The 26733-nt window shown below is 40.1% G+C and overlaps 1 protein-coding gene across 16 annotated transcripts in view; it reads right to left on the bottom strand.

Annotated features, from left to right (window-relative positions):
- Nucleotides 1-26733, bottom strand: part of madd (MAP-kinase activating death domain) — a 49325-nt gene that overhangs the window by 3971 nt on the left and 18621 nt on the right. For 2 of the 16 annotated variants that reach the window (XM_071489268.1, XM_071489271.1), the window contains 24 exons: nucleotides 26564-26667; nucleotides 26274-26479; nucleotides 25849-26102; nucleotides 25455-25594; nucleotides 24973-25074; nucleotides 17423-17531; nucleotides 16729-16915; nucleotides 16413-16563; nucleotides 15805-16008; nucleotides 14409-14459; nucleotides 12778-12881; nucleotides 12553-12636; nucleotides 11696-11854; nucleotides 11059-11179; nucleotides 9964-10026; nucleotides 8969-9089; nucleotides 8696-8801; nucleotides 8470-8580; nucleotides 7924-8031; nucleotides 7503-7667; nucleotides 7343-7415; nucleotides 7096-7202; nucleotides 3435-3504; nucleotides 826-872 (listed from right to left, as the gene is read on the bottom strand). In XM_071489268.1, coding sequence (XP_071345369.1) covers nucleotides 826-872; nucleotides 3435-3504; nucleotides 7096-7202; nucleotides 7343-7415; nucleotides 7503-7667; nucleotides 7924-8031; nucleotides 8470-8580; nucleotides 8696-8801; nucleotides 8969-9089; nucleotides 9964-10026; nucleotides 11059-11179; nucleotides 11696-11854; nucleotides 12553-12636; nucleotides 12778-12881; nucleotides 14409-14459; nucleotides 15805-16008; nucleotides 16413-16563; nucleotides 16729-16915; nucleotides 17423-17531; nucleotides 24973-25074; nucleotides 25455-25594; nucleotides 25849-26102; nucleotides 26274-26479; nucleotides 26564-26667 — 2947 coding nt within the window. The remainder of the gene's footprint in view (nucleotides 1-825; nucleotides 873-3434; nucleotides 3505-7095; nucleotides 7203-7342; nucleotides 7416-7502; nucleotides 7668-7923; nucleotides 8032-8469; nucleotides 8581-8695; nucleotides 8802-8968; nucleotides 9090-9963; nucleotides 10027-11058; nucleotides 11180-11695; nucleotides 11855-12552; nucleotides 12637-12777; nucleotides 12882-14408; nucleotides 14460-15804; nucleotides 16009-16412; nucleotides 16564-16728; nucleotides 16916-17422; nucleotides 17532-24972; nucleotides 25075-25454; nucleotides 25595-25848; nucleotides 26103-26273; nucleotides 26480-26563; nucleotides 26668-26733) is intronic. The other 14 variants (XM_071489269.1, XM_071489282.1, XM_071489274.1 and 11 more) reach the window with 8 other exon arrangements.

Raw genomic sequence — 26733 nt, 5'->3', positions numbered from 1 at the left:
AGCACCAGTTACCATATACTGCTGAGTGCTGGGCTTTTTAAGTGGTCTCCCTAAGGTGCTTTTAGCCTGTGCAATAACGACTGTGCATGTTAATTACATGTCAAACTGTGAGAGATGAGTCTGGTTCAACTGTGCGATCAATTTGAGGTAAGTCGGATGACTGCATCACAGCAGCTGGTATAATCTACATCATCTTATGTCATATTCACATGTTGTTGCATGGTGCACCTTTTCAACTTGAACTCACAAACATTTTATCACGTTTCTCTCACGACTGTCAACTGGGCTGGTTACAAATTATCATTAAATATAACAAACTATCCTTAAAGCTGCTAAAATCTCCTCATTTTCCCAATTAGAGTAAGAAAACAAAAACAGCAAAAAAAAAAAAAAAAAAAAACTGAGCTGGCTGCTATGCCATCCTGCATTGGAAAATCAAAAACATGTGCACATTCTTGATCGATTAACCTGAAACGGTGAAATTCTGCAGTTCACCTCATGATCGCTGAGACAGAGGATAAAATAACTGACTGTGATAACTTTCCCGAGTTGACAAATCCCGTCTCGTAGTATTATAAACCACTGTGCCATCCACTCATTACAGAGTAAACTGACTCAGTTGACAGAGTTAAGTGTGTAGTGCTTTCAATCAGGTTATGGCTTCAGTTTTCAGATTGAGGTTCATGTTAGTTATCGAGTTTGTCACGTTTGCAGCTGCAGATGTGCGACTTTGTGAGGCACATTTCTCCTGTGCACACCTCGTGACTAGAACTCCACATGCACTGGTAAAAAGCACTGACTCTGACACAAGAAGCGTGGACTCACCATGGGGGTCTTGTACTTGTGGATCACCACTTCTTTAGTTTCAGGAACTATGCCGGTGCAAGAGACAAAACAAAGAATTCAAAGGCAGCAGGAACCTCAGTGAGTTCATGTTTGAGAGCTTTGGGGGTTACAGGGGTGAACTTTCAACAAGGTGTAAAATGGGATGTGGGCCAGGAAGAGTCCACCACAACAGTCAGGAGTACATGTGATTATTTACAAAGAGGCAAGATGACAAGGGCAAGAGTGGTTTGTCTACTTTAAGTGGTTAACTGTTGGTTAAACTAATATTTGAATTAAATATTTTATCTACTAAATGATTTGCATCATCACCAAAGGTCTGTGAGAATGACTAATGTAATAATTAAACTTATAATATATTACTAATATATTAATATATTAGAAAGCAAAATATTAAATCTGAGGTTGGGACTGTTGGTGAGACTTCCATGGCCCACAAATGGACAAATAAAAACACAAATGTCTTACAACAAGAGACTGTAAAGGTTAGAAATTTTCCACAAAAAAAAAAAACACAAGGAAAAAAAAGGGACAACCTCCCCTCCCCGACCCATTCCACCCCAGAGAACTGAAAGTTAAAAGACATCACAGAGAAGCAGCTACAAGAGGCCAAAATCCTTTGACCCAGGACCATGTCACTGTCCACAGGACAGATTGACTTTTCATTAGTAACTGTGAACCCATAGCAGAGATGAGGAGGCTGAGATCTGGACAGATGAAGGGGCTGGGAAATGTGAAATCCCTCTGTTCAACCCTCCTCCTCCCCCCCCTCCCACCCCAAACAACAGTCCCACCAAAGATCTCCACTGAGATACAGAGGCAGACTGTCACAGAATGATGACCACATGAGAGATGGAGTCTGGGGTGATCTCCGAAATAAAAAGCAAGTGATGAAGGAAGCAGAGGGAAAACTCAGAAATTAATCAGTGTAAGGAATCGAGTGAGGAAATATTCTGCACAGAATTAGTTTGAATAAGAAAGGAGAAAGGTGACAACACTTTACCTGCTGGAGAATGAAGGTTTTCATAGTGGCAAAGATGAGGGCAACATTACAAAAGCAGCACAGAGACACGACAGTAACCCAGCCTGGCGCTTCAACCTCTGATCATCACACACTGCACTGTCAATGTTTTTGACTTTAACCTGCATTCACTGTTCAAACGTCTGGTCCCTGCAGTCTACAACACACAGGCAGCCTCAACTATACAGTAAACAATCTTTGCTCTCTTCTCTGTTGCACTACTTGGTGTCTCTGACAATCAAGTCTCACTCTTTTTAAAGTGAAGCTCTTCAATAAATGACAATTTCATCTTTTTTGAAACCATGAAATAAAACGAAAACATAGACCCTAGACACTGTTTGGTTTCAGTCTTTTGAGCGTTGTCTTTGTCTGTGAATTACAATATGTGACTCTGTCTATGAAGCAACACCTGGCAAATGCACATTTCACAGTGCAACAAGGATTTTTCACTGTTGATGGAGAAAATAAATCAGGTTATTAGAGCAATGAAGGGGTTGAAGGACTAAAACTACCCCTTATTCTTTGCTCAAGTTCAATCAGTGTTTAATAGGAAGTCATTACACATCTTGGTGAAATGCTCAAAATTGTATTTGTATTTGTATTGTGTTGCTGGTGTGTCTGGCACTTGCTAATTTCAGGCTAAATCTTTTACTGCTCATGCAATAAAAGATTTATTACCCAGTGCTCATAAAAGCTTAATGCTGCTGTTATTCTGTATTTTTATTACTGTTAATAAATCCCAGGAAAAGGCTGAAAACCAACAGTAAATTTACTCTGTCTGTAGCGCTCAACCCCAATCCTTTATGTGTAGTAAGAAGCCACAAATATATAGTTTCATATTTCATAAAGATTGGAGAATTTCCTAAAACAGCCAGGCACTGCAGTTTTTAGTTAGTGTCATTCAAACAGGAGTAAACTGTGTATTTGTAGGGGACTATTTTCAGCTGTGGATTACTACACAATTGGTGCTCTGGTGAGTATTAGGGCAGTGTATGTGGTGTAACTGCAGTGTGTGTGTGTGTGTGTGTGTGTGTGTGTGTTCATGGTAATAAAGGAACATGTCACTCTGTGATAGTGTGGCTCACTGTTGTGTTTTCGACGTGAAAAATGTAGAATAGGAACAATCATATCCTTTAATATTTATCTTCAGCTTTCATGATATTTGCTAATATTAAAAGCATCAGAATCTCTACTTCGGTTTCTTTTAAAGTGGCGATGACTAAATCCAGTTACACAATTTGAACTATATGACTTAAAGGTTTATAGTAAGGTCTATGATAAAAACTGACACTGTATTGTTTCTCTTACTACCTCTGTCCCTCATTATTTACTAAATGAAACATCACTTGCTCTAAACTTCAACACTTCCATGTGTTTGGAAGCAAACCATGTGCTCTGAAGAATTCATCACTCACTGAAACACCTGCAGACGCCAGTGTCTCGGTGCTCCTCGAGGAGAGCGAGTATCCAATTCAGTGAACACTTATTAGCCCTCCTCAATACATTTGCCATGAAGCTGAGTTACTGCCGTGCCGAGTACAGGCCTAGAATCAATAGATGGTGTAATTACCAAATTCCTCCAGGACAAAGACTCCCTTCACTGTATTGCACTTTTTAATGTGACTCAGCTCTATGAAAACCTAAAAACAAACAAAAACAAACAAAACAAGACAGAACATTATTAACTCAACAACACTGGATGAAAAGTAAACACTTTATATTTAAAAATTAACCATGTTTAACTTGTTTTATTCAGTGTGAAAGGTAAAAATAAAACAACTACACATGGATGCAAGCTTTTAACAGCTAATGAAAGAAAAGAAAAGCACACTATGAGAAGTTTCCATGATCAAACGCATACATGGGCGGCGGTTAAATGAGGAGAAATGCATTTAGTCTGCTCAAAGCTCAAAACTAATTCAGCATGACTTGTTTCATCAATGAGGAGTTTCAGGACTGAAACATTTACAGTTATATTTGGATGTAAACAGCAACGGTAGTTAAAAAAAACACATTTCTTTTTATGCTCAGAGATGCAATATGGCCCATATGATGCATACATGGAATTTCCATATAAAATGTAGACAAGGACACAAAATTAGAATTGCCATACAGCTACAACAGGAAAAAGAAAAGATAGAGAAAACAAAAGGAACCCAATAAGATGTAACTGCTAATAAGCAAACACAGCAGAGGTTGTGTACCTTCCGCTCCTTGCAGGGGGAGAGAGCATGGGAGAGAAATGGTTTGGATTATTATCGGACAGAAGAGCACAAACACTCGACGACACTCCGAGATGGCGCTATCCAACAGGAGCCTCGTACGGATTCAGTTCAAGAATCTAGCTGAACGGTTACCAGTGCCAATATGAAAAAACCGTCACAAGACGAATCGGCCCCCAAAACTAGGAAATAGGAGAAAAAAAGAGGACTAGAGGTTTGACTAGGGTATTGAGAGCTGGATTCACCTTTGTTTTCCTGGACTTTAAACATCTCAGTCCCCCAGAGCCCTCCATGCCTCCTCCTCCAGCAACAAGGGCTGGCACCAACACCACTTGCTCACACAGCAGAACAGATATATGAGGGCAGTCACTGATGGAAAGTAAATCCGGCTACGATGTAGGATATCACCTCTGACACCACTCTCAATGCAGAGCTGCTCAGAACCCGACCCGGTGCTCTTTTAATATAATGCTGAATTTAGTCATTTCAAAAAATAAGAAAAAAAAGAAAAAGGGTGCCTGGTGCTGAATAAAGCTCCTGCTAAGGGTTTGGTAAAACTGTCTGACTCAAAAAACACCAAACTCTCCATGAGTATGTTTCATGAGCTAATCTGCTAGCACAACCTACTAACTGATGCAAAACTGCTCATGAAAACTGTTCAGTCAAGAAATGTTCAACCTCAGCTTGATGGTAATGAAAAAATTTTCTACGTGTGGCACTCAACCCCTTGCAATTTGAAGCAAAAAAAAAAAAAAAAGTAACTTGAGCTTGAGCACAAGCAGCAAGGAACAGCAGGCAGTAATAATAACAGTGACTCAGTGTAGCGACATCCAAGCTAAAGGGTCAGTTCACCCATATTATAAAACTACACTGTATTTGTCTAAAAACAGTTTGTCTCCCTCTCACAGACCACACACTGCCCCGCCCATCCAGACAACTCACAAATCTCTGTGTCCCGTTTCTGCTCTGATTTTATTCTGAAAATCCTGACTGGAAACAAATTGTGTCACAAACAATTACACTTTTTTCTTAGTTCATATGGAAAATTTGTTTGGACAGCACTGTTATGTATGTATATATGTATGTATGAGATGCTATAGGTGTGTACTTTATTTTGAAAGTTCAGTCATTCCTAACCAGCTAGCCCTAGCTATCTCCGGCTCGTCATGGTCCTGGTTCCCAGCCTGAAGGCAGGTCTCTCATCCAATCAAAGAACTGTAACTCCACGGTCTTGGACTGCAGCTGATGACAGAGGTTCTTGCTCTGCTTGGGTCAAGAACTAGTACATGTGGTGTAACGCCAAACTCAGAGGCTGCAGAGCAGAGCAAGGACTGCTGTTGCTAGCTGCAGTTAGCTAACTGTTTAACAGTTAACAACAGGCTGGTTGAGACTGAACTTTTGAAATTAAATATATAAATATAGCACCTTTAATGCTGTAATCTGTACGAGTCATCTGTAAAGTAGATCATATGCTGAAGTAAGATTGTCCATGATAAGATTGTCAGATTGCCCAGCCCTACTCTGAGCTCTGGTCAAATTTAACATGGTTGTGATTTCCAAATTACAAATTTAAAATTGTTCCAATAGAAAACCACTAATGAATACACAGTAAACAAGAATGTCTTAATGCTTACAGATGTTGTATGGACTAGAATCATAGTCGTGCGATTTTATGCAACAAAGGGTTCAATTGTGCAAATATGAAGTGCTTTAGAGGAGATTTCAAAACTTTGAGATATATATTGTGTATCACAACATAGCCTAAAAATGTGGTAACTTTATTTATAGGCCATATCGTCCAGCCCCACTGTAGCAGAAGAACATATAAATATGCAGTTTAGTTTCAGTTGCAACTATTTTTTAGTAACTTCAATGAAAACTCTCCACAGTGAGGTTTGTGGATTATCCAGAGTAACCTGAACATTGTTGCTGCTGACTACTTAAAATTAAACAGATCAGGTTCCATTCACCTGCACTGTACTGGGTTAGAGACAAAAAGATCAAATATCTTGGAAACCAGGACAGATTTGACCAAAACTGTCTCTATGTTCTAATATCACTATAGGTGAAGTGAGAAGATTTAAGTTTTTCTCTTGTAATTTGGGTGAACTGAGCCTTAAAATAATCTTTGCTGTTGAGAAATCAGTTTAAAGATGTGGGATGTCTAATGAGAGAATAGCTGTCCGATCTTTGTTACTCATAAGTGATCCCTCACTCTTTTGTTATGTTCTTTTTAAGATGCTTGACATGAATGAAGTGTGTCAGCTGAATGGGTCACTGCTCAGACTATTCAACTACAGCACATTGTTTGATCACAGCTTCGCAGTCTAATGAACCTGAGGAAATAATATACCAACCCCGACTATCACTACCTGCACAGACGTGAAGACAACACATGACGATGTTCAAGGGTCCAAACTTAAATGTCAAAGTTGCTATTAAATAGCCAATTATTAATGAAAAGTCTTTGCTCAAGGTCATCCGTCTTACCACTGAAGCACAACACACACATTAACACTTCATCTCCTCCCACACAGTAAATGAACATGAGGTTTGAGCACCACAGATGTCAAAAGAAACTTGTGTCGAGGGATGTGTTAATATAGTTTGGAGAAATGCATGCATACAAACACACACACACAAACACACACACACACACACACAAACGCATAAACGCACAAACAAACACAATCTGAAACTGAAAAAAGCAAATACAAAAAAGCAAAAGCACAAACAGGAATTCTTCCTCTAGGGGAAAACATCAGGTATGAGTGAATGCCAATCAAACATGTTGTAATCAGTCATCTCTGCCATTTGATTTTTTCGTAATGACATTAGAGGAAGACGTCACGTGATGAAAGGAAATGATACAGAGGCAAACGGGAGAGACGAGCAGAAAGGTGGACAGAAGAACGGGATGAACTCTGAACCATCATGAGTGATTTTTATTTTCATGCCCTTGTGTGAGATGAGAAGCAGTTTGTCTCTGCTGTGGTACTGGCCTCTTACCTGGCTGTGCATGAATTTAAGATTGATTCCTTCCAGTGTGACCTGCAGCAATCCTCCTTCACCGGTTTTCATGTCCTGGACGGGAAACTCTCCGCCCAGCTCTGGCCCTGAAGGTAACCACAGCTGGGTTTACAGCTGGTACAGATAATTTATTCCCAAAAACCCTCAAATCTCAACAGGCTGACGGTGTGAAGGGTAAAAAATTACATGCTGCCGGGGTATGGAACAGAATGACTATAAACCATACCTGGTTTAATGCTTTGCTGTCTTGCTGCAGCTCTTTCCATGCTGTCTTTAACACAGTAGTAGAGTTCACGACACTGGAAAGCAAAGAGGATTTGAATTAGTAACCAGTTTTCTCTTGTGGTGAGTAAAAGTACAGGACAAACACAGATGCAGTTTCTGACCTTTTTGGTATAAAACTTGTTGAGCTGTGTCTCTTGGCCGTTGCGTCTCCAGAGACACAGAACCTTGGTCTTGGGGCAGTAAGTCATGTTGATGAGCTTCTCGTACCACCAGCGCTCATAAACTGTGCCGATGTTGCTGCGCAGGACTATACAGTCGTCACAAACCTGAAACAAGAATGAGTTAAGTGTAATCTTAGTTGTAACACTGTCAATTCTCACATAAAAGTCAGCATTGAATAATACCTCAGATTCTGAGGTAATGACTGAGTACCACCAGACGTAACAAATAAAGGCCCAGCAATTACCTTACTATGCTGATGGTTTTTACTTTATTTATTATTTTGTGATGTCCTAATGTTTCAGTGAGACCACTTCCACAAGCTCCATTCATAATTTGTAATGCGGTCAAGCCTTCGCCTACCTCCATGAAAAAGATGTCTCCTGTGGTATCAGTGCCGGCGTGAACGACAAATGTTTGCTTCTTGATGTGACGGCTTCCACTGGGCCTGATGGACAGCTCACGGCCGTTCTAAAAACAAAGCATAATACTCACAATTACAAAGCATGTATAATGGTTAAATGACAGCGCTTTATTTCGTAATAATTTAAAAGTCTCCAGTAAAGATGTAATTTGTTGCCTACATTACAGAGAAAAATAGAGACAAAGTCACTGAGGTTAATTCAGTTAGTTCTGTTGACTTATTGATTATGAAGAAATGAAGAAAAGGTTCATTTAAACCACAGTAAAAATTAATTTAATAAAACCTTTTCATTTACACTGGCTGAGATTTGCTCAGATTTTACATGTGCTCCTCAAGAGAGCAATTAAAGAAAACCAGCTGTTTTTACAGTGCTCTTTCCAGGAAACTTCCTTGGATATTATTTGGAAATTAATGTGACTTTATAGTCCTGTAAAATTAACCATCAGCAGTTGAATTAAGTGAGTAAATAAAGGGCAGATAATCACCATGTTAGCCAGTTTGTCCAGTATCTCATTGATCTCTTGGCTGTATGTGAGGCCAATGTGGGACTTCCCCATCAAACGCCTCACTTTCTTCCTGATGTCATTTTTGCTCACCTGCAGAAAACATTAAAGGGAAATGAAAACTGAGCAATACGGGAGTAAAAAAGTCAAACATGGCCTCAAGTCAGTGATTGTCCTGTGATTTAAATAACAAACAGGGTATCCCTACTTTCATCATTAGCATGTAAGCAATCATATTGTGCAGCAGGGTTGCCAGAAGTCTGTCTTCATCATCCTCCAGACGCTTTCGGTCATGATCTCCTAGGGACAGGTATCTGTTGACAAACACAGAAAAGCAAATATTAATAATCCAGAGGAGGCTCATAAATCAGACTCTTATCTAGTATCTGTGGAAAGGGTGATGCTACACAGTAACTAATATTTGGAAAATAAATTCATTTTAAAATAAGACAGATTGAATAAAGTGTCAGCCATGTTGAACCTTTCGATCATCTCCTGGGGTCCCTGGTCCATCCCCATGCCCTCACGCTCCAACATCACAGCATCTAAGAAGGCGTCCTCCCAGAACTGCAGCTGGTCCCACAGTGTGGAGCGCTCCTTACCTGAGCACGTGACGACAGTACACATGTAGCTCCGGAGCTCCACAGTTTCATCAACAACACAGCTCATCCACTCAGACACGACCCTGACCACATGCAGCCACAAGCACACATCCTGTTATTCCAGCTGCTAATAAATACACACTCTGACACACACATTATAACCAACTTGAATTCTGTAAGTTATTTTAAAAAGATAAAATTTTATGGGCAGAATCAGCAATATAAATTATATATTTGTATTTTGTTGGGTCCTGTTTGAATTTAAAAATAATTCACTAAATTATTATAGAAACTGCACCGACAACTATGAGGATCAAAGAAACAAATAATTTTCACAGGCTGTGAAATAGGGATTAAATATTTCAGTTATATTATCAGTGGCTGAGCCAGCTTCATTTTTCCCACCCTTACCACCATCATGAGCACCTAATTGGAAATCTTGACATTTCCCAATCTTATTTAACAGCTGGTGGCTTATTTGAGTGTGCTCAACTCATAATTACATTCCTGACAGCACTTGAAAGCAACATGCTCTCATCCAATATGCAAACCCATGAAATGTCAAGATTTTAATTCAACATGAAAGTTAGTCAGAATACTGGGTGAAAATGTAGGTGAGCTGAACTTAATATAAAGTGCAAATAAATGTCACACATTTCGCTGTCTTTGAACTGCCTGTGAGGGAAAGGAGCGCTCACTATTCCCAGCTCTATCTCACGGCAAGAAACGCACAGATGTGCAGCTCAGCAATTGACAAGAAAAACCCACATCACATCACATCAAAGATTAAACACAGAGCGAGTCCGGGCGAATAATGGCTACACCCCACACACATACACGGGAAAAAAGGGCAAAGGCAAGAGATTAGCCCTACTTAGAGAAAAGGTTTCCATGGCAGCATCCTCTAGTTGATCCCAAACGGAGCTCTTATCGCGGCCTGGAAATATTTCCCAGGAGGAGCAGCAGGAGGGAAGAGAAGCAGCGAGAGCAGGAGGGGGTTAGGCGCAGAGGTGAGTAGGTTTAATGGCAAAAACAAGAGCAGAGAGAGCCGCACCAGAGGAGCAAAAACTAGGACAAACAAGGACATACCATGGTCATTTACTCACTATTTAAATCATGTGGCGTGCACTTACACTCAGAAAATAATTTTTCAAAAAATATATGATTAGCACAGTCAAGCAGATGAGACATAATCTTATGAACTTTAAGTCCTTTTTCTCTTTACAGATTTAAAGACTGTTGTTAAAATGGGCAGAGTCAACTGATTCGGTTTTGTTTTGTTAAACATACAATTACAATTAAATTATAATTAGAACCACTTAATGTTAATTCGGTTTGCACGCCTTAACTACATATTGTTAAATGAATTTTGCCAAGCCGGGCTGACCAGCGGCAGTGAATACAACTTCCTGCTTCTAATTGCTGCGTGTTAATTCATCAGAACTGGACGCTCGCATCATGTGAAGTTACATCAGAAGGCAATGACCAGGGAGGTATAACCTTTCATGTTTAGTTCATTATTTCATAATAGACATTTACCATTACAGCATTTCTGTTATCACATGTCTGACTTCTGCTTTTTTCTCTTGAAAATAACTTTCCATGATTAGTAAGAGTTCACTGTGGTTGAGCAAACCAAACTAAGAGCTTTTATAGGTTGTATCGAGTGAAAGGTAACTGAAATTAAAATCTGAAGAATTCAACATCTTACAACTCTGTCTTCACTTTGGTATCTTTACCTTTAAGCATCTTTTATAAGCTGTTTGGTTCAAGAGATTTTTTGGGCTAACAACAAAGATGTTAATAAAGCAATGCTGAACAATCTACAGTGACAGAAGAAGTATGGGAATAATTAAAACTGTTAGGTGTTTTTAGGAACAGAGGCAGGAAATGTTCCCTCAAGAGCCGAGTATTAAATGTTAGCTGTTAACTATGAGAGAACGTAGCCACACTAAACAGCAGCACATACCCAGCAGGCCTTCACAAAGGTAAATCCTCATACTGATGTCCTCCATGGGCTGTGCGGGCGGCCCCTTCACCATAACAGGTACATGATCTTTTGCACCTGGTTTCAGAGTGTGGGTCTTTCCCTGAGGAGACAAGACAAGGTTGTTTGTGAACCAACAGTGAGCACAAAAGTCTAAGTACAAAGGTTGGTTTAATTAAACACCACACTGAAAAAGGACAGTAACGACCCTTGTACAGTTTCATATGTTGGGTGTTGATGCCATAGAATCATGCGTACAGTTTCCCTTGACTGAAGTGCATTCACAGCGTATCGGAAATGTAAGCAATTGTTGCGCATGTAAAGTGCTCTCACGCTTTAACACACCACAAACCTTCAGTTGTTTGCTGACAGAGTTTGTTCTTGGCAAAAGAAAAAAAACAGACAAACTTTTTTTCTCAGGACATCTGCTTTAGATTGGAGGAGAACTAGTCTTTAATTTTCCAGTTTTTCTATCCCATCAACTACAGTCGGCTTCTGTGAAACTAGTTCATGACTTCAAAGGTTCAAATGGTGCGAGTTGATAATTAAATTAAAGTAATTATCTCAACTATTAACTGTATAATCTGCACATTCCACTGATAGTGAGTCTTCTACTTACAAACACTGAACTGGTGGCTGGATTGGTTTCAATCTCACTGTCAGACAGAGTCCCTCTGGACTGAGTTAAATGAGGAGCAATTCTCCCACCGAGGCCGTCTCCTGCTGTGCTGCTCAGGTCACTGTCAGCTCCGAGAGTCTCCCCTGAGCTATTGCTTATCTAAAAAATAAGAATCCAGGTGTAAGAATAACGCATGAGTGCAGATTATTGAGAGACACCATTCAAATTCACAACTTTTTACTCAGCATCACATACATTCGTCTGGTATATTGTCTTTCAGCTTGATCAGCCCTTAATTGAATTGATTGAATTGAATCAATTGATTGTGTTTTTAACACAACATGGCAACAATATTCTAATGCAAGACTCCATGTTTTTAATGTTTGAACTAGTCATGTCTAGTGCCACAGTTTTACACAGTTCCTTTTGTCTATATGTATTTTCCCTGATGAGGGTCTGAGAACTGAAACACCAGTGATGTTTAGGTATATATATATATATATATATATATATATATATATATATATATATATATATATATATACACATACACATACACATACATATACATACATACATACACACATATACACACCCACATACATACAAAAATAACACCAGTTTCAAAGTGCTCAAACAGAGGGAATTATCAATTATTTGTCGAACATGTTGCTAATAATAAGCTAAACATGCCAACATGTCTTTTTTTTTCCAAAATCACAGATTTTGTAGTAAAGGGACTTAAACGGTCTGGACCAAAATGATCCTCCTGAGATCTACAGTTAATATTATGACATACTTTGTATCTGGAATAGACAGAATCAAAGTGCACAGTGTCTGAGTTGGCCATGCCCTACCACTGTGCTGGCCTCTGAGTCCTGGCTGGTGCTTCTTGTGAGGATTGGTGGCTCCGAGCTCGCTACGGACTCGGTGTCGCTCTTCTGTAAAAACAGAGTGAGAATGTGAAAAAAAAGAGTGTGCAGCTTACACCTTGGAATATTTGACTGCGATATTAGCACCTCAGAAACATAAAGTGGTGAATCACATCCAAGGTTCATTCACAAAATACTCCAAGAACAAACCTGAGATCCAGATGTGACACTGAGGCCACTGTCAGCACTGATCTGTGATTTCTTCTCCTCTGCATCAGTCACCTGGGGGCGCTGCTGCTTCGCTCCTTCAGACCCTGCAGAACACACATGGCTCTCAGCATGTTTTCCTGAATATAACCGTATTACCTTCTTACCTTATTGCGTCGCCTCACTCAAAGCCACCACAGCACAGCAACACTGATGCTATTTCCGTCTAAAGTGCCAAAGCCTCTATTTCAACACTGCATTACACTGGTGACACAGCAAAGCATAGAGTATAACACTCCCTTCTTCATGTTTGAGAAATGATTTTGGTATCGACTCAGAGGTTTAAGTCGCCTCTAGCTAAAAATACAGGGTGACTAATACATCTTACACATTTTTTTCACAACTTTCTGTTTCCAATACTGGTGATTAACTGAGTTAAGTAACAAGCAGCGAAGTGACAAAGGGGCAAGCAGAGGGTGCAGTAAAACCGTGAAAAAGTTACAAATGAAAAAACAAAACTGCAGGAGCGTGACATTAATTCTCAGTCAATGCTGCAAATGTGGCCCAGGTTACACCAAAAACAACAGACACAGGCAGTTAGGCATGCAGACAAACTGATGGACGGTCAAGGAGACATTTTCTGTTTCAAGTGTTATTTATCACCTGCGTAGATGCAGATATGGTGACGAGTAGATGATCTAGACACTTCCTTGTTTTTCTTTTATTTTCCTTTCTTTTTTTTTGACACTTAAGTTTGCAAACCATTTGATAAAACCTTCAAATGCACCAACAACTGTGGAATATTGGCCATAAATCCACAATTTACAGCAAGCCACTTGAAACTGGAAAAAATACAGTTAAAAGAGCAGGACAGGGCAGCAGGTATTCATTTCTGTTCATCCTGATGCATGGTGTCAAGGGGAAAAAAAAAAAACACACTGGAAAATAAAAGGACATTTTGCTTGAGCTTAAACCAGTGACTATAACATTAAATACTCTTTTTATATATCAGGGAGCCCATGTTGTATAAAATTAAATCATGTACCTGCCTAAACTGGAGGCAGCCAGAAAACAATGTTCAACTTTTATACAGTTTAACATCTACAGCATGTTCTACATCCAACCCTGTGAGCTACAGCTATAAAGACTAACAGCGCTGATTTCATTACATATTGTATTATAGCAAACTGTCATGTGCAAACATACCAAGACTCTCAAGTCTTGATTAAACACAACATGAAATATTTTTTGGAATTAAAACAATGGTGTAATTTCTCACAGCACTGTATCTGTGAGAAATTATGTGAGCCTAGTTACTCGCAACACTGCAGATTTAATACCAGTAGAGGATACCATCACTACTGCATATGATAAATCCAGTGTTGTGTGTATTATGTCCAAAACTAGAACATCAGATTTTCACAATATATTCTCATAACCCCGATCCACAACTCATCAAATATAAGCACATATTTTTTGTCCTCAGTTATCCAGACATGCTTATTAGGAGCATTCATTTTCACTTATTCATGTATAAAGACACTGGTGAGTCTGAGAAGGCAAAGAGAAGGGGGTGGAAAAAGGTCAACAGCACCCCATTTTTTTTTTTTTTTGGTGTGTGAAAAGTGTCTTACTCTGTGGTTTTTCCATAGCTTTTTGCTTATCCTGGTGCTTGCTCCACAATTCTACCCAAGATGCATTGCAAGCAAGGAGAGAAAGACAGAGAGAGAGTCAGAGAGCTGGTTGAAAAGGCATGTATGGTGGATGAGCATTAAAATCAAAACAAAAACAAAATAAGCATTGAGACTTTGTCATTACTGAATGAAGGTGTTTTGTAATGTTTGCATGTAGCTGTGCTTTAATCTGGACAACATGAAAAAGAAGTATTTTGTTGTTTAATTGGATCCACTGTGTGTAACAGCTACTAAGGTAACATTACAACACACCCAGAGCTCCTGGCCCAATGTCCTGGAGAGCCACACAGTGACACGCAGGCCACTGATTTCATCGACTGCATTTGTCTGGCTCTCCAGAGCAAAGGTGAGAGAGAGAGATGGCTGATCCGGAAAAGAGCATGGGATGGGGTTGAGAGGCCGACTAGCCAGCAGGTGAAATGGAGCAGTTGCTGAAGCCGGGATGCAAGTCTCACAGCATTCTGTAGAATTGAAGGTGCAACTTCTAACAGGAAGAAAAGGGGTGCGGGTAGGAGAGGTGTCAAGGTGGTTGACTGAAAGTGTCCCCCGTATACAGACCCAGAATAATTCTCAGAACATTAAGTGATAAAGAAATGATTCAGCACTTTCTAAGCCAATTGGATCTTTGACAACCAATAGAAAACACTTTCTGCAGTGAAATTTGTCTCTTTACTGGGACTGTTTACTGGGGAGTGATGCTTCCACCCTCCATGCTGAGAGCAAAGGAGCTGCCATTTTCTAGAGCACGCCTCGCAGAAACCTGCAGTAAAGGCACAGACAAGCACCGATTTGACTATCAATGTGCATACCTCTGGTTTCCCTCGTCCACTACTGCAGATTTAGGTATTGGAAGACCAAAACAAAGACATGCATTCAAGGTGCTAAGAGGCTGACAACAGAACTCCAGAGAGGAGGCAAACAGGGGCACAGATGTTTAAGGAAGGGGAGACAAACACACGCAGTCCAGGCTGAAAGACAGGGAAATATTCCAGACACTTTCCAATTACATCTTGACAAGAGGCCAAATTCTGAATTTAGATTTTCACTTTAAGTCAATTTTTATTTTTGAAAATCATGAATAGACACAGAAATACAACTAAAGTATTTTATATAAGACCAGAGGAGTACATTTTCACAGTGTTGTTGTGTTTCAGGTCAAAGTGTGTGGAATATTTTAACACCTGTAAGAATCTGTCTGGGACAAGTGAGGGGATCTTTCTTAGAGACGGTTGGAGGAGGGGGTGGGGAGACTGGAATCAAGGTTGATGAGCTTCTAGGGGACGGGGTAAGGGATCTCACAGTGCACATGCAACCGGGGCTGGAGTGGTGTACACACCAATCGAGGCAATAAAGTTCTCCTCGTTCAGACTCCGGGTATCAAAATGCCGGGCTCCTTTGCCCGTTGTGTGGTGCGGCAGCTGCAGGTGGGGAATATTCAGAAGGCCCTGAGGTCTGGCAGTCTCCATACGACCAGAAGGACTCTCTTTACTCCCTGGGCTGCCAGCACTGTCTGTGGGGCTTCGCTTGCGTTTTTCTGGGTCTACCAAGTTACCAAAATTAAGGGGCCAAAGACAGAGTTCATCAAAATTACAGATAAAAAGAAAATGTGAGGAGGTTTAAAGTGGGAGAGGGTTAACAGTATTAGACAAAGAAGGAAAAACAGTGGCAAAGTCTAAACTTTACTGTTACAGTTAATGCTTTGAGTCAAAGTCTTGCATGCAGCTTAAAGCTTAATATAAACACAATGCCAAGACATGGACAAGTGTTAGTAGCACAGGCCCACTGCTGTTATGCTTCTCAGCACAAAAACTCTTAAAAATGAGGTGACAACTATAAAAATCAACTTCCAATGAAAAAAAACAACAAAAAAAAAAAGAAAAAAAGAAAAATCACACAGTCCAGCATTAAATTGATGCATTCCTGTGTTAAACATATGTGACTTACCTTTGGTTTGATAATGTGTGCGTGCTATTTCCAAAAGGCTGAAGACACTGGCCATCCCTCCGAGGCCTGCATTGGTATAAGAGTGCTCCAGACTGGAAACTGTGCACTTCAAGATGTCCAGCATGCCTTTGTACACCTTTCTGCTCACCTCCTGCAGACAAGACACAGCAACAGGGGTTATAATCATTTCAACAAGACACACAAACACAAGCAGCACCACAAGCCCCGTGGTCTAACAACAGAGGGCGTTGTATGTTGCACAGATCTTGCAGTAAGTTCCCTTTACTGTTGCTATTATTGTGTGTTTGCATCTCACCACATCACGTATGATCTCCTGCCGGGCGTCTTCCTCCGACTGGACGGCTCTGTTCAGCTTACTTAGCACAAAGACACGAAGCTGCTCGTTCTCCAGCAGGCGGCGCACTTTTTTCATGTTGAGCCAGCCGACTCCCTGACCGTCCAGAACACTCTGCACCACCTCCTTCAAGAACTGCTGATTCTCACTGAGGAACATTTAACACAGGTTCAGTTACATTCAACAGCTGTAAACAATAACACAACATTTAATGCACACTACAACTGTAACCTTTAACCAATAAATACAGCACAATAAAATAGAATATGTTCTAATCTGGGGCAACACGGTGGGGCAGTGGTTAGCGCTGTCGCCTCACAGTAAGCCTGGGTTCAAACCCTGGGGCCTTTCTGTGTGGAGTTTGCACATTCTCCCCATGTCTGTGTGGGTTCTCCCCTCCCTCAGTCCAAAGATGTGCACGTTACATTAACTGGTGACTCTAAATTGCCCGTAGGTGTGAATGTGAGCGTGACAGGTTGTTTGTCTCTATATGTCAGCCCTGTGATAGACTGGCGACCTGTCCAGGGTGTACCCTGCCCTCGCCCAATGTCAGCTGGGATTGTCTCCAGACCCCCTGCAACCCGGTTCGAATAAGATATAGATAATGGATGGATGGATGTTCTAATCCTTTATGTTGCATGACAGAATTCATTACCTTGTGTTGTTGACTCGACCCTGAGGAGAGGGAGATTCTCTCTTCACTGTTGGACTGTGCTTGATCACTGAGGACTTCTGGTCCACAAGTGCTCGTGGTGCACGTGCGCCTGGAAAAAAAACCGAAACGATGAGGTTTCTGAACACAACAGAGCAAGACAACCAAGATATCAAAACAAACACTGCCAACTACTAGCTCACTAGACAGAGGAGCACTCAGTATAGGTGGACTGGACACACACAAAGGCACTTGCTCATCAGGAACTGTAAACCAGGACAGGAAACTTTTTTTTTTTTTTTTAAAGGCTACAACATCAAAAAGAAAAGAAAGCAGTTTCCATCACTTTGTGACGAGGACAAACACACCTGGAATCTACTGAAGGTTATCTACTGCTGAACAGACACATTACTGGAGCTGCTAGAGTCTGTTATTGAGAGGTGAAGGACAAATCAAACAGGGACATGGTGCAACCCCACACACACACACACACACACACACACACACACACACACAGAGGAGTCCAAATGGTGCTCTTGGTGGTGGCATCACACATTAGCAGCATAGAGATGTGAGGTCAGACAGAGGACAGTCTGTACAGCAACTACATGAGTGATTTCATGCATGAAAGAAAATAAAGAGATGAGGGGATGGATGGAGAGGATGATGAGCTACAATTCAAGGTCACAAGCTGACTCATTTTAACACACTGCTGCAATGCTGCTCGGCTTCTGCGAGTGAACCACTTGCTGGGGTTGGGTCAATCATTTTATCATTATATTAGAATTCAATAATTTAAGAGGAATAAAACATTTATGCAAATCTGTTTGTTTACTCATTCAACTGACTATTAAATACATATATGTATGAGACTTGACCCAGACCATCCATTTGAGTCCAGCATTTAATGAAGCTGCTCATTACATTAGTGAGTCACATTTTTTGCACAAGTTCCAGTTTTTGTTTTTTTTTTACTGTACAGTAGAGATAACTTTTTCACAAAGCTATTCCCATAATCTCAAAGATGAACCACTTTCCAGCATCTCTGAACAAAATTTATTATTTCTTTCATTCCATCTAAAGGTGGGCAGAGACTGTACGTTTTATTAATTGCCTTTGTTGTGTTAACTCACACGATATGTTTTAATCAGTATTTCTTTGTGCAATTCTATTTATGAAAATTAAGAAGAAGTGGAAAAAATATTAAGCCACAGAAAGCTAGATGTGGTGTCTTCTGTGAAGCAGTGAACAGCTCACTACAGTTTATAACAGTTGAGCAGCCATGTTGGAAATTGCATCATTGAACTCCGACCAGAACAACTAACCACTGACCATAATTTCAGACATGCAGTTGTGACCTCCCATCAGTCTGCATGTTGAATGACAACAGAGAGTATGGCAGAAATTTTGTCCGAAAATTAATCGGGGGGGCAAACAATTCTGAGTTAAAATGTGACTTAATCTTTACAGAGTCTGCCCAAGTCTCTTGCTCTTGTTGCCACAGCTCACTGGTTTACAGGTTGATGAAATAAAACCCAACATGATCATTACAGTCTGCACTGGCTGCAACTCATTTGATCAGGCCGTCTACCATCATCGCAATATTCTTTTTGCAACCAAAGATCTTATACAAAATATCATGATTTAAGAGTATCAAGTATTAGCAGTTCTATGACCACAATTTCACTTTCACTGCAGTACAGTAAGCCCTAGACAACATCTGAAATGAAATACAAGTTGTGAACTTTGACATTACATGGCTGAAAAATCCAGGTGATCCAAGTGCATTAATCCACAGCTCTACTGTCCCACACTGTGACTGTGACAAAGACCACAATATGAAGACAAAGGTAAAGATGAGCTCATAATTTCAGCATAATAAGGCATAAGTAGATGGAGGAGGAACGTCCTCCTACAAGACAACAGAAAGCTTTTCTGATCTGTCATTACAGGCTGATTGACTGTCAGTTTTCTGTGACAGCAGTGAGCTATTGTTCTTTAGGTTTTGTTCCCAATAGCAATACTTGCACAAGCAGAACTTTCCAGCATGTTTTATTTGGAAAAACCAATAATGCATGGCTATTATGATTTATTCTAAAAGTGATAGCAATAGAAACAGGGCTTGAAACACACATACTCTCTTTGAGTATGATAAACATTACTAGAAGAAGAGAGTGGGGACTGTTTTTGGATTGTGTCCACCATGAATTTGACCTAATGTATCTGAGGCTAAATGAAAACGTTTGTTGGTAACAAACAGTACTAGCTCCAGTGGAGGCTACGGCTGGAGGCTTCAATCAATTTACTTTGCGGCACAGCCAGCAGGTCCCGCTCAGCTCACTTTTAATTGCTTTTTTACAGATGCTAGAAGAGCCCCGAGGTTTATCAGTGGAGGATACTTTGAAGCTGCTGCTTTTCAAAATGTCCTGGATCTTCGGGGTCAAATGATTTGTTGTCCTGAGTAGCAAGGGAGAAATGATGGTGAAGCCAATCTGAATCTGTCTGAGGCAGCAAAGGCTAAAATGCAACTGCACAAACAGGTCAGCTTGCAAACAAAGACAATTGAATTACTGCCTCGTGCTTATATGCCTCCACCAACCAGTCAAGCTGAAGGAAATATGGTCACAATCTCCCCTTCCTGAGTTATAGCATTGAATAATGGCCAGAGGTGTTTTTGCATGACATTATGATGTCACAGCGAACGTAACCATTTGGATATAAAATGTAATTACTTCACAATTTTATCTTAAGTAACATTTGTATTTAATTGTCTCAAAATATTCTTGAGTTATGGCCAAAAATGTGTTTTGTGAGGTCACAGTGACCTTGAGCTTTGATCAGTTCATCCTTGACTCCAGGTTTTCTGCAAAATCTTAGAAATCCTCTCAAGGTGTTACTGAGATACCACGATAATGAGAATGGGGTGGATGGACAATATGAAAACAATCCCTCCAGCCACAGCCGTCGCTACCACGGAGTCGACCCACAGCAAGAAGCTCAGCAGATCACCGCACACTAAGAATCTCTGTAGTATCAACACGAGTCAGATTTTACCCCTGATCTGACCCCACCAAGCTGAAAATCAGAGCAGTAAATCAAGACACTGAAGAGCCTGACTCAAATTAGACACATTCACAGTCATAAAGATGACTGATGATAAAATATGGAAAATGTCTGATCCCATTCCAAGTGCATGTATGACATTTCTCCTCCTTACTCTAGTATTGCCTGTGGCATTTAATGCCCATTTGGATGCTACAGCCACAATTAATCTCTCTTCTGGGTTAAACGCTGAATTTTCCTGTTATTGAATATCATCCGTTCTGTACACAGTGTGTGGAGCATACTGACATGATGGATAGGAACCCATTTACGCCAAAACACAAACCTGACTGGGAGCTGGCACGTACACAGAAAACAATAAAAGTAAGTAAGGCTTTCTATCTCAGCTGGCCAACCTCATTGATTTTATAATGGGACTGTCACCGTTTGTGATTTTGCATTAGATGACAATGGAAGCGCTGCAAATGGAAGAATTATCTGCAGCTGAGGGCTGGATAACTAGTTTCTGGTGATGTTTGAAGAGATGCAGAGCTCCACAGTGACCTGGCTAAGATGCCAAAATGATCCATAGAACAATTCAGAAGGTCTTTTGTGCCCACAGCTGCGAAACATTTGGATGACATGCATCTCATGTAATGCGTTTCCTGAGATACAGCTTGTGTTTCTTCATATTTTGTCATGTCTTGTTTCATGTATTATATTCTGCTTTGTGCATGGTTTATGATCGACTGATTGTGTTAATCTACAATTTGCTCCACAAGGGTATGTGTGTGTTCGTGTTAGTCATGCTTTGAGGTGTCTGACTTACTGGTACTTGTGTATCTTACATGGATAACCAAACTAGTTCCCCCTCTGTGGAATTATCAAGTTATCTATGTGTCTCACAGTAGTAAAGTAAGTAAGTGCAACTACATTGTGACACAACCAGAGTCAAAATCCAGCATCAAATCCCACAGTGTAACTAACGTTTTACAAAAGAGAAATAACAGCGGAAATTGAAAACATACTAATTAAGAATACTATTCAATCTATTTTTGAAATTCTATACTATCTATTGCTTTTGGTAACATTATGTTTCAGTACTGTTGTAATTATACAAACAATCCAAAGCGCCTTGAGATAGCTCTCTGACAGTGACAGCCTCATTCTCCCATACTCCACAAAATGTTGGAGCTAAAACTAAGGCAGTATATTCCAACTATCCTGCAATAAATCCTCCTTCATCAAGGTTAAAATGTTCAGTTTTTACTGAAAATGTTTCAGAGAGGTGTGATCATTTTGGAGGATGTAGTCTGTGGTGCTGTTACGCTGTATTGCCCTTATTATTACAACCATCTAGACAACCAGAGTCTTGCCTGGTAAAAAGCCCGAATTTGACTCATAGTAAAAAAGATTTTCACCAGTTAGGTTGAACATTTGCATAATTTTACTGTAGTCACTGCTCATTGTGCACAGCACAATTAAAGCTTGATTAGGCCCAACCCCATTTGTACTCTGTGGGAGCATAAAGGACAAGAAAACAATGACAAACAATAGATGTGGGTAGATAAGCTTAGTCTATTCTATTCTTTTTCTGCAACTTCAACATCCTCTTGTGTGCTGTGCTTCATTTGCTTCCCTGCAGTTATTTGCTGCATAATGTATTGTCTCACTTTTTCCTGTGATAAGTTCACCTTTGAAACTGGCTGGTGATAAGGCTAGTTCAATAAATAAAACTAAACATACTGTGGAGTGAAAAAACTGTTAGTCTGAGGAAAGGGAACAGTCACTATGAATGGCAGCGTGATAAAAACAACAGACTCAATGCTCCACTGGATCTTTGATGACACACACGGTGACTGGAATGAGGATAGACAGAGGGGGATGCTGGGAGATGTAGTTGACTGGCTTGGAGAAGCATGCAGCTCACTCGATTAAAAAGGGCAGAACCCACCTTCTCCGCTCCCCGGGCCGGCCTCAGTAATAATCTCCATTAGAGAATTTAGCCCAAATACTGCACACAAAACCCAGAATTAGTGCCGCGAAAAGGTGGACAGAGAGAGGGACACCGGCCCAGACACAACCAGTCTGAACATCAACCCATAACAGACATGCACACTCAACATGGCGCCAAAACAGAGAAAGAAAATACAAAAAGTAAAGAAGAAAAAGGGCAGACAGAAAAGACAAAAATACAATATGCACTGATGATGGTATCAACCCGGAAAGTGTTTGAATAGATGACTAATGCCATGTGTTTGGCAACACATTTAACATTTACAGTACCAAGTAGGAGCCGTGTATAGCTCATACTTTATTGTATAAACAGTAGCCTGAATCATATGAATAATCCAGTTCACCAATGGAAATAGAAATTTAAAGCAATGACTGGAGGTGTGTCTTCAGAATCTGAGCATGGTCCCTATCACAAGGTAAAAAATCTTGTTTTAAGCACAAAAACAGAAAAGATAATCCAGATAAAAGAGTAAAATACTTCATTAGAAAATCTGATATCTTCAAAGTTTCTTCACTTTTTCTTAAAATAGTCAGTGACGTCAAAAAGGGAAGGAAACACTCAACAATGGAAGCCACCAAACAAGCAAGCAAGGCAAAACACATAGAGTCGGGAATCAGGTGGGAAATAAATTCCATTCACTGAGGACAGATCTTTCTGTGAATGCCTTTCAAACACACAGATGTAACTACATTAAAACATTAATCATGTAAATGCAGTTAAAAAGGACTGAACATCCTTCTGTGGAAGTAAGGATGTGCAGATGCCACACCAATAACAGTTCGTAGTCACAGATGAAATCTTTTGACTATATATGTGTGCATCATAACGCATCAAAAAGACTCCCACCAGTCACACAGAGAGGAATGGCAAAGGAACAGAGGGGAAGGCATGGAGATACATGAATGACAGGTGTCTTCTATCTTAGTCCTATGCTGAGAAACAGGGTGCAAGATAGGAATAGGTCACTTCAAGGATAAAGAAATGCCTAGTCAGGGGGCTAAAAAAAACTATCACACCAGACATAACATACCCGGGCTGTCAGGGGCATCTGAACGACAAAGACAAAACACATCATAATCAAAGGAACAGAACATTTTCTATGGCAGCTATTCCACATGGAGTGGAGCTATTGAGTTAGATTACCATGCTCCACCTGTTTTTTCTCTCAGTTAAAGTGAAAATCCAGCCTAAACAGAATTCATATCTGTGCCTTAAACTTGAAAAAATAAATGAATAAATCATAACTCTATTCCCAAGTGCAATTTTAATTCCTGTAACTTCAGCAAAGCATTACAGATTCGTCTGCGTTGGGCATAATTTACCCTCTCCCGTTTTCATAACAGTTAAGGCTAATAAATAGCTGAATATAAGCATCAGCTACGACTGCAGTTGGATTCATTTTGATATCTGTCATCTGTGTACTGAGCCATAAATCCATATATCCTACAGTTGGCTTGGATTGCTCACTCTTTCTCTATTCGCTTGGAAAAAGACTAAGACCTGCTGTGCCACATTATCTGCTTCTAAATGATACCTGAGCATGCATTTGGTGTAGTAGAAAAAGTAAAAAAAAGAAAAAAAAAAAGGTAAATTAAACAATAATGGATAAAAAAACATGATGCATGACAAAGAGTTTCTCTTCTTTGCAAATGAAAAAAGACAAGAGCAAATCTGAAGTCTGTTTTTTAAGTGGATTTTCCTGTTAAGACTCTTGAGAGAAAAACTTTGATATATCCTCAATATTCTCCTTTAAAATAGTGCCATATCCATTTGGCAATCCAGAAGGAAGAAAGTCAGGCCATGAAAACAGCTCTACAAACCTGCTTGTTCCATTTCCTCCTCAATATCAAAATCAAAATATTCTTTTATCCCAAAAGACAATACAGAAAAAGAAATTAAAAACAAAAAGGCAAGAGAAGAGCAGACAGTAAATTATGAACTCTAAAGTTAATGAGTAAAAATAATGTGCTATTCCATTTAGAAAAGTCTACATTAGTTATGATTTACCTTTTTTTTATGCATAATCAATGCTGGCCATAAACATATCTATGACTAGTTAGGGTTTGTTATTAGGATTTTATGAAAGTATATTAAAGGAGAGGATTCAAATCAGAGCATTCAATAGTATTTGAGTGATGTGATATGAATTAGTATGGAAAATAGCATTAAAATTGTCCTTATAGACAAGTACATGACTGCAAACATAAAGCCAGCAATGAAAAAAAAACCAAACAAATTAAATGTTTAGGTTAGAAAAACATAAAAGTTGAAGATAATGGCACAAAATCTTTTTTTTTTTTTAATTGAATTGTATCCTTTAACTTTGTCAACTCCCCCTACTGCATCTGTTTGTTCTGAACAAAACATATCATAATAATGTTTCTTATTACCCATGAAACCACACTGAGCAACAGGAACAGACAATAAGGTGACAGAAACACCAGCTTCGTTAAGAACAGATGTCAGAGTGGTCAGATTGGCTGTGTCGTCCTACCTTTCAGGCTGGGGAAAGGTGTCGATTTCTCCCTCGCTGCCTTGTTGGGAAGGGCAAGGTTGGACAGGCTGAAACTGGTGCCGTGGTTCTTGTAAAGATTGCCTGTAGTGAGAGTGATAACCATATAATCACACACCAGGCATTTAAATGATCAAACAAAACCAAAAAGTATTAAAATTAATATATGAACAGATAATCAGGAAAAAAAAAAAAACTATGACAAGGCAACATTATGTTCAGTCTCATCTAAACAACGACACTCACTGTACACTTTGGATTTGAATACATTTTTGAGAATGAGGGGTGGCTTGTTTAATCTTAAAGTGGTTGTCGTGTCTTTAAGAATGGGTGGATTGGGTCTGACAAGTGCTTTTAGTTTTGGTGCTCAGATTCATCCTCATCTACATAAATCAGCCCACTTTCCATGTTACATAACCTGGACTTAGCTGAAAAGACACCAAATGAAATTCAGATATTCTTACTGGCGAAGGACATGAGTCCTCCAAATCCATCATTGCTGCTGTTTGAAATGGTGGAGTTTGGCGAGCTGTTGCGGGAGTCCCCCTCCCCGTCAGACTCTCCTGGGAGCCTCAGGCTACTGGGACGTAAAGGACGCTGTGCCCTAAAGAAATGACCAAAAGACATTACCATGTGTCACAGACACACACAGAACCAGACAGAATGCACACAACATGGGAAACTCTCAAGCACTCACACCACATCACAGCATCACACCACCAAAGATTCAAGACCACCATGAATGGAGAGAGTAATTTGACATGCTCGGTTTTGATAGAGAACATTGCATGGTTGGTCAGAGAGCCCATTTGAATGATGATAATGCATTCATTCAAGTGATGAACAAGTTTAACACACTTGTTGCCATTGAGGTTCTGGTTGAATCGAGGGGTGTATGACTCCACTTGCTCTTCTGCATCTGGATCATCCTCTGAGGGGAAGCCATACTGAGGCTCAAAGTATGGGTTGTCATACTCTTGCTTTTTGTTGGCTGGATCCACCAGGCCAGCATCAGCTGTAGGCCTGAGGAATGGCTGACTGCCCAGTCCGGGGACAGGGTTCTGTAAAGCAGCACTTGCTGATGCTTCAATTTCAGGTGCTTCCCCCTGCTCCTGTAAAAACAAGCACACAGATTAAAGGGAACTGTGTAAATGCCTGCTCAATTTTGTTGTCCTTTCCTTTACTTTAATATTAATTAACAAAAGTAAAGACGTAACTGAAGGAACAAAATACAGCTTCCAAAAGCGAATTAAAGTTTTACACTAATTGGAAAGATCACATACATTGTTGACTCCCTGGATTATTGTACTGGGACTTGAGCTTGCAGTTGTGCTGGAGCTTGAGCGAAGAGGTTGTCCGTCAGAGGGTTCGGTAGGTCCTTCCCCGCTGGGTGGACCCTCGGCACCATGACCTTCCCTGAAGTCATGGAAGTCTTGAAACTCAACCTCACTGGCATCTCCCAGTGCAGCATGGGTGGGAGGGTCCAAGCCTGAGACATCAAAGTAAAATATTACGTGGAAGAAAACAGCATGAATATTGTCAATGTGCTTCTTTTACTCAAACACCAACTTACTTGGCGTGTCTCCCTGGATGTCACCTTGGATCATCTCACTCACAAGGTCCCCAAGCGAGGAATAGGATGAGCTGGAGTCATCGTATGCCTCACTGTCGCTGCCACTGCAACAAATGAAATTTATTACCCAGAGCATCAAACTGAAACTACCTATAGCAAATTATAAAATA

Source organism: Trachinotus anak, unplaced genomic scaffold (assembly GCF_046630095.1).
Source record: "Trachinotus anak isolate AG129_WGS33_773 ecotype Australia unplaced genomic scaffold, CSIRO_AGI_Tana_v1 ptg000011l, whole genome shotgun sequence".
NCBI lineage: Eukaryota > Metazoa > Chordata > Actinopteri > Carangiformes > Carangidae > Trachinotus > Trachinotus anak.
The sequence above is the reverse complement of the archived record's forward strand: the minus strand, read 5'-3'. Positions and strand labels throughout refer to the sequence as shown.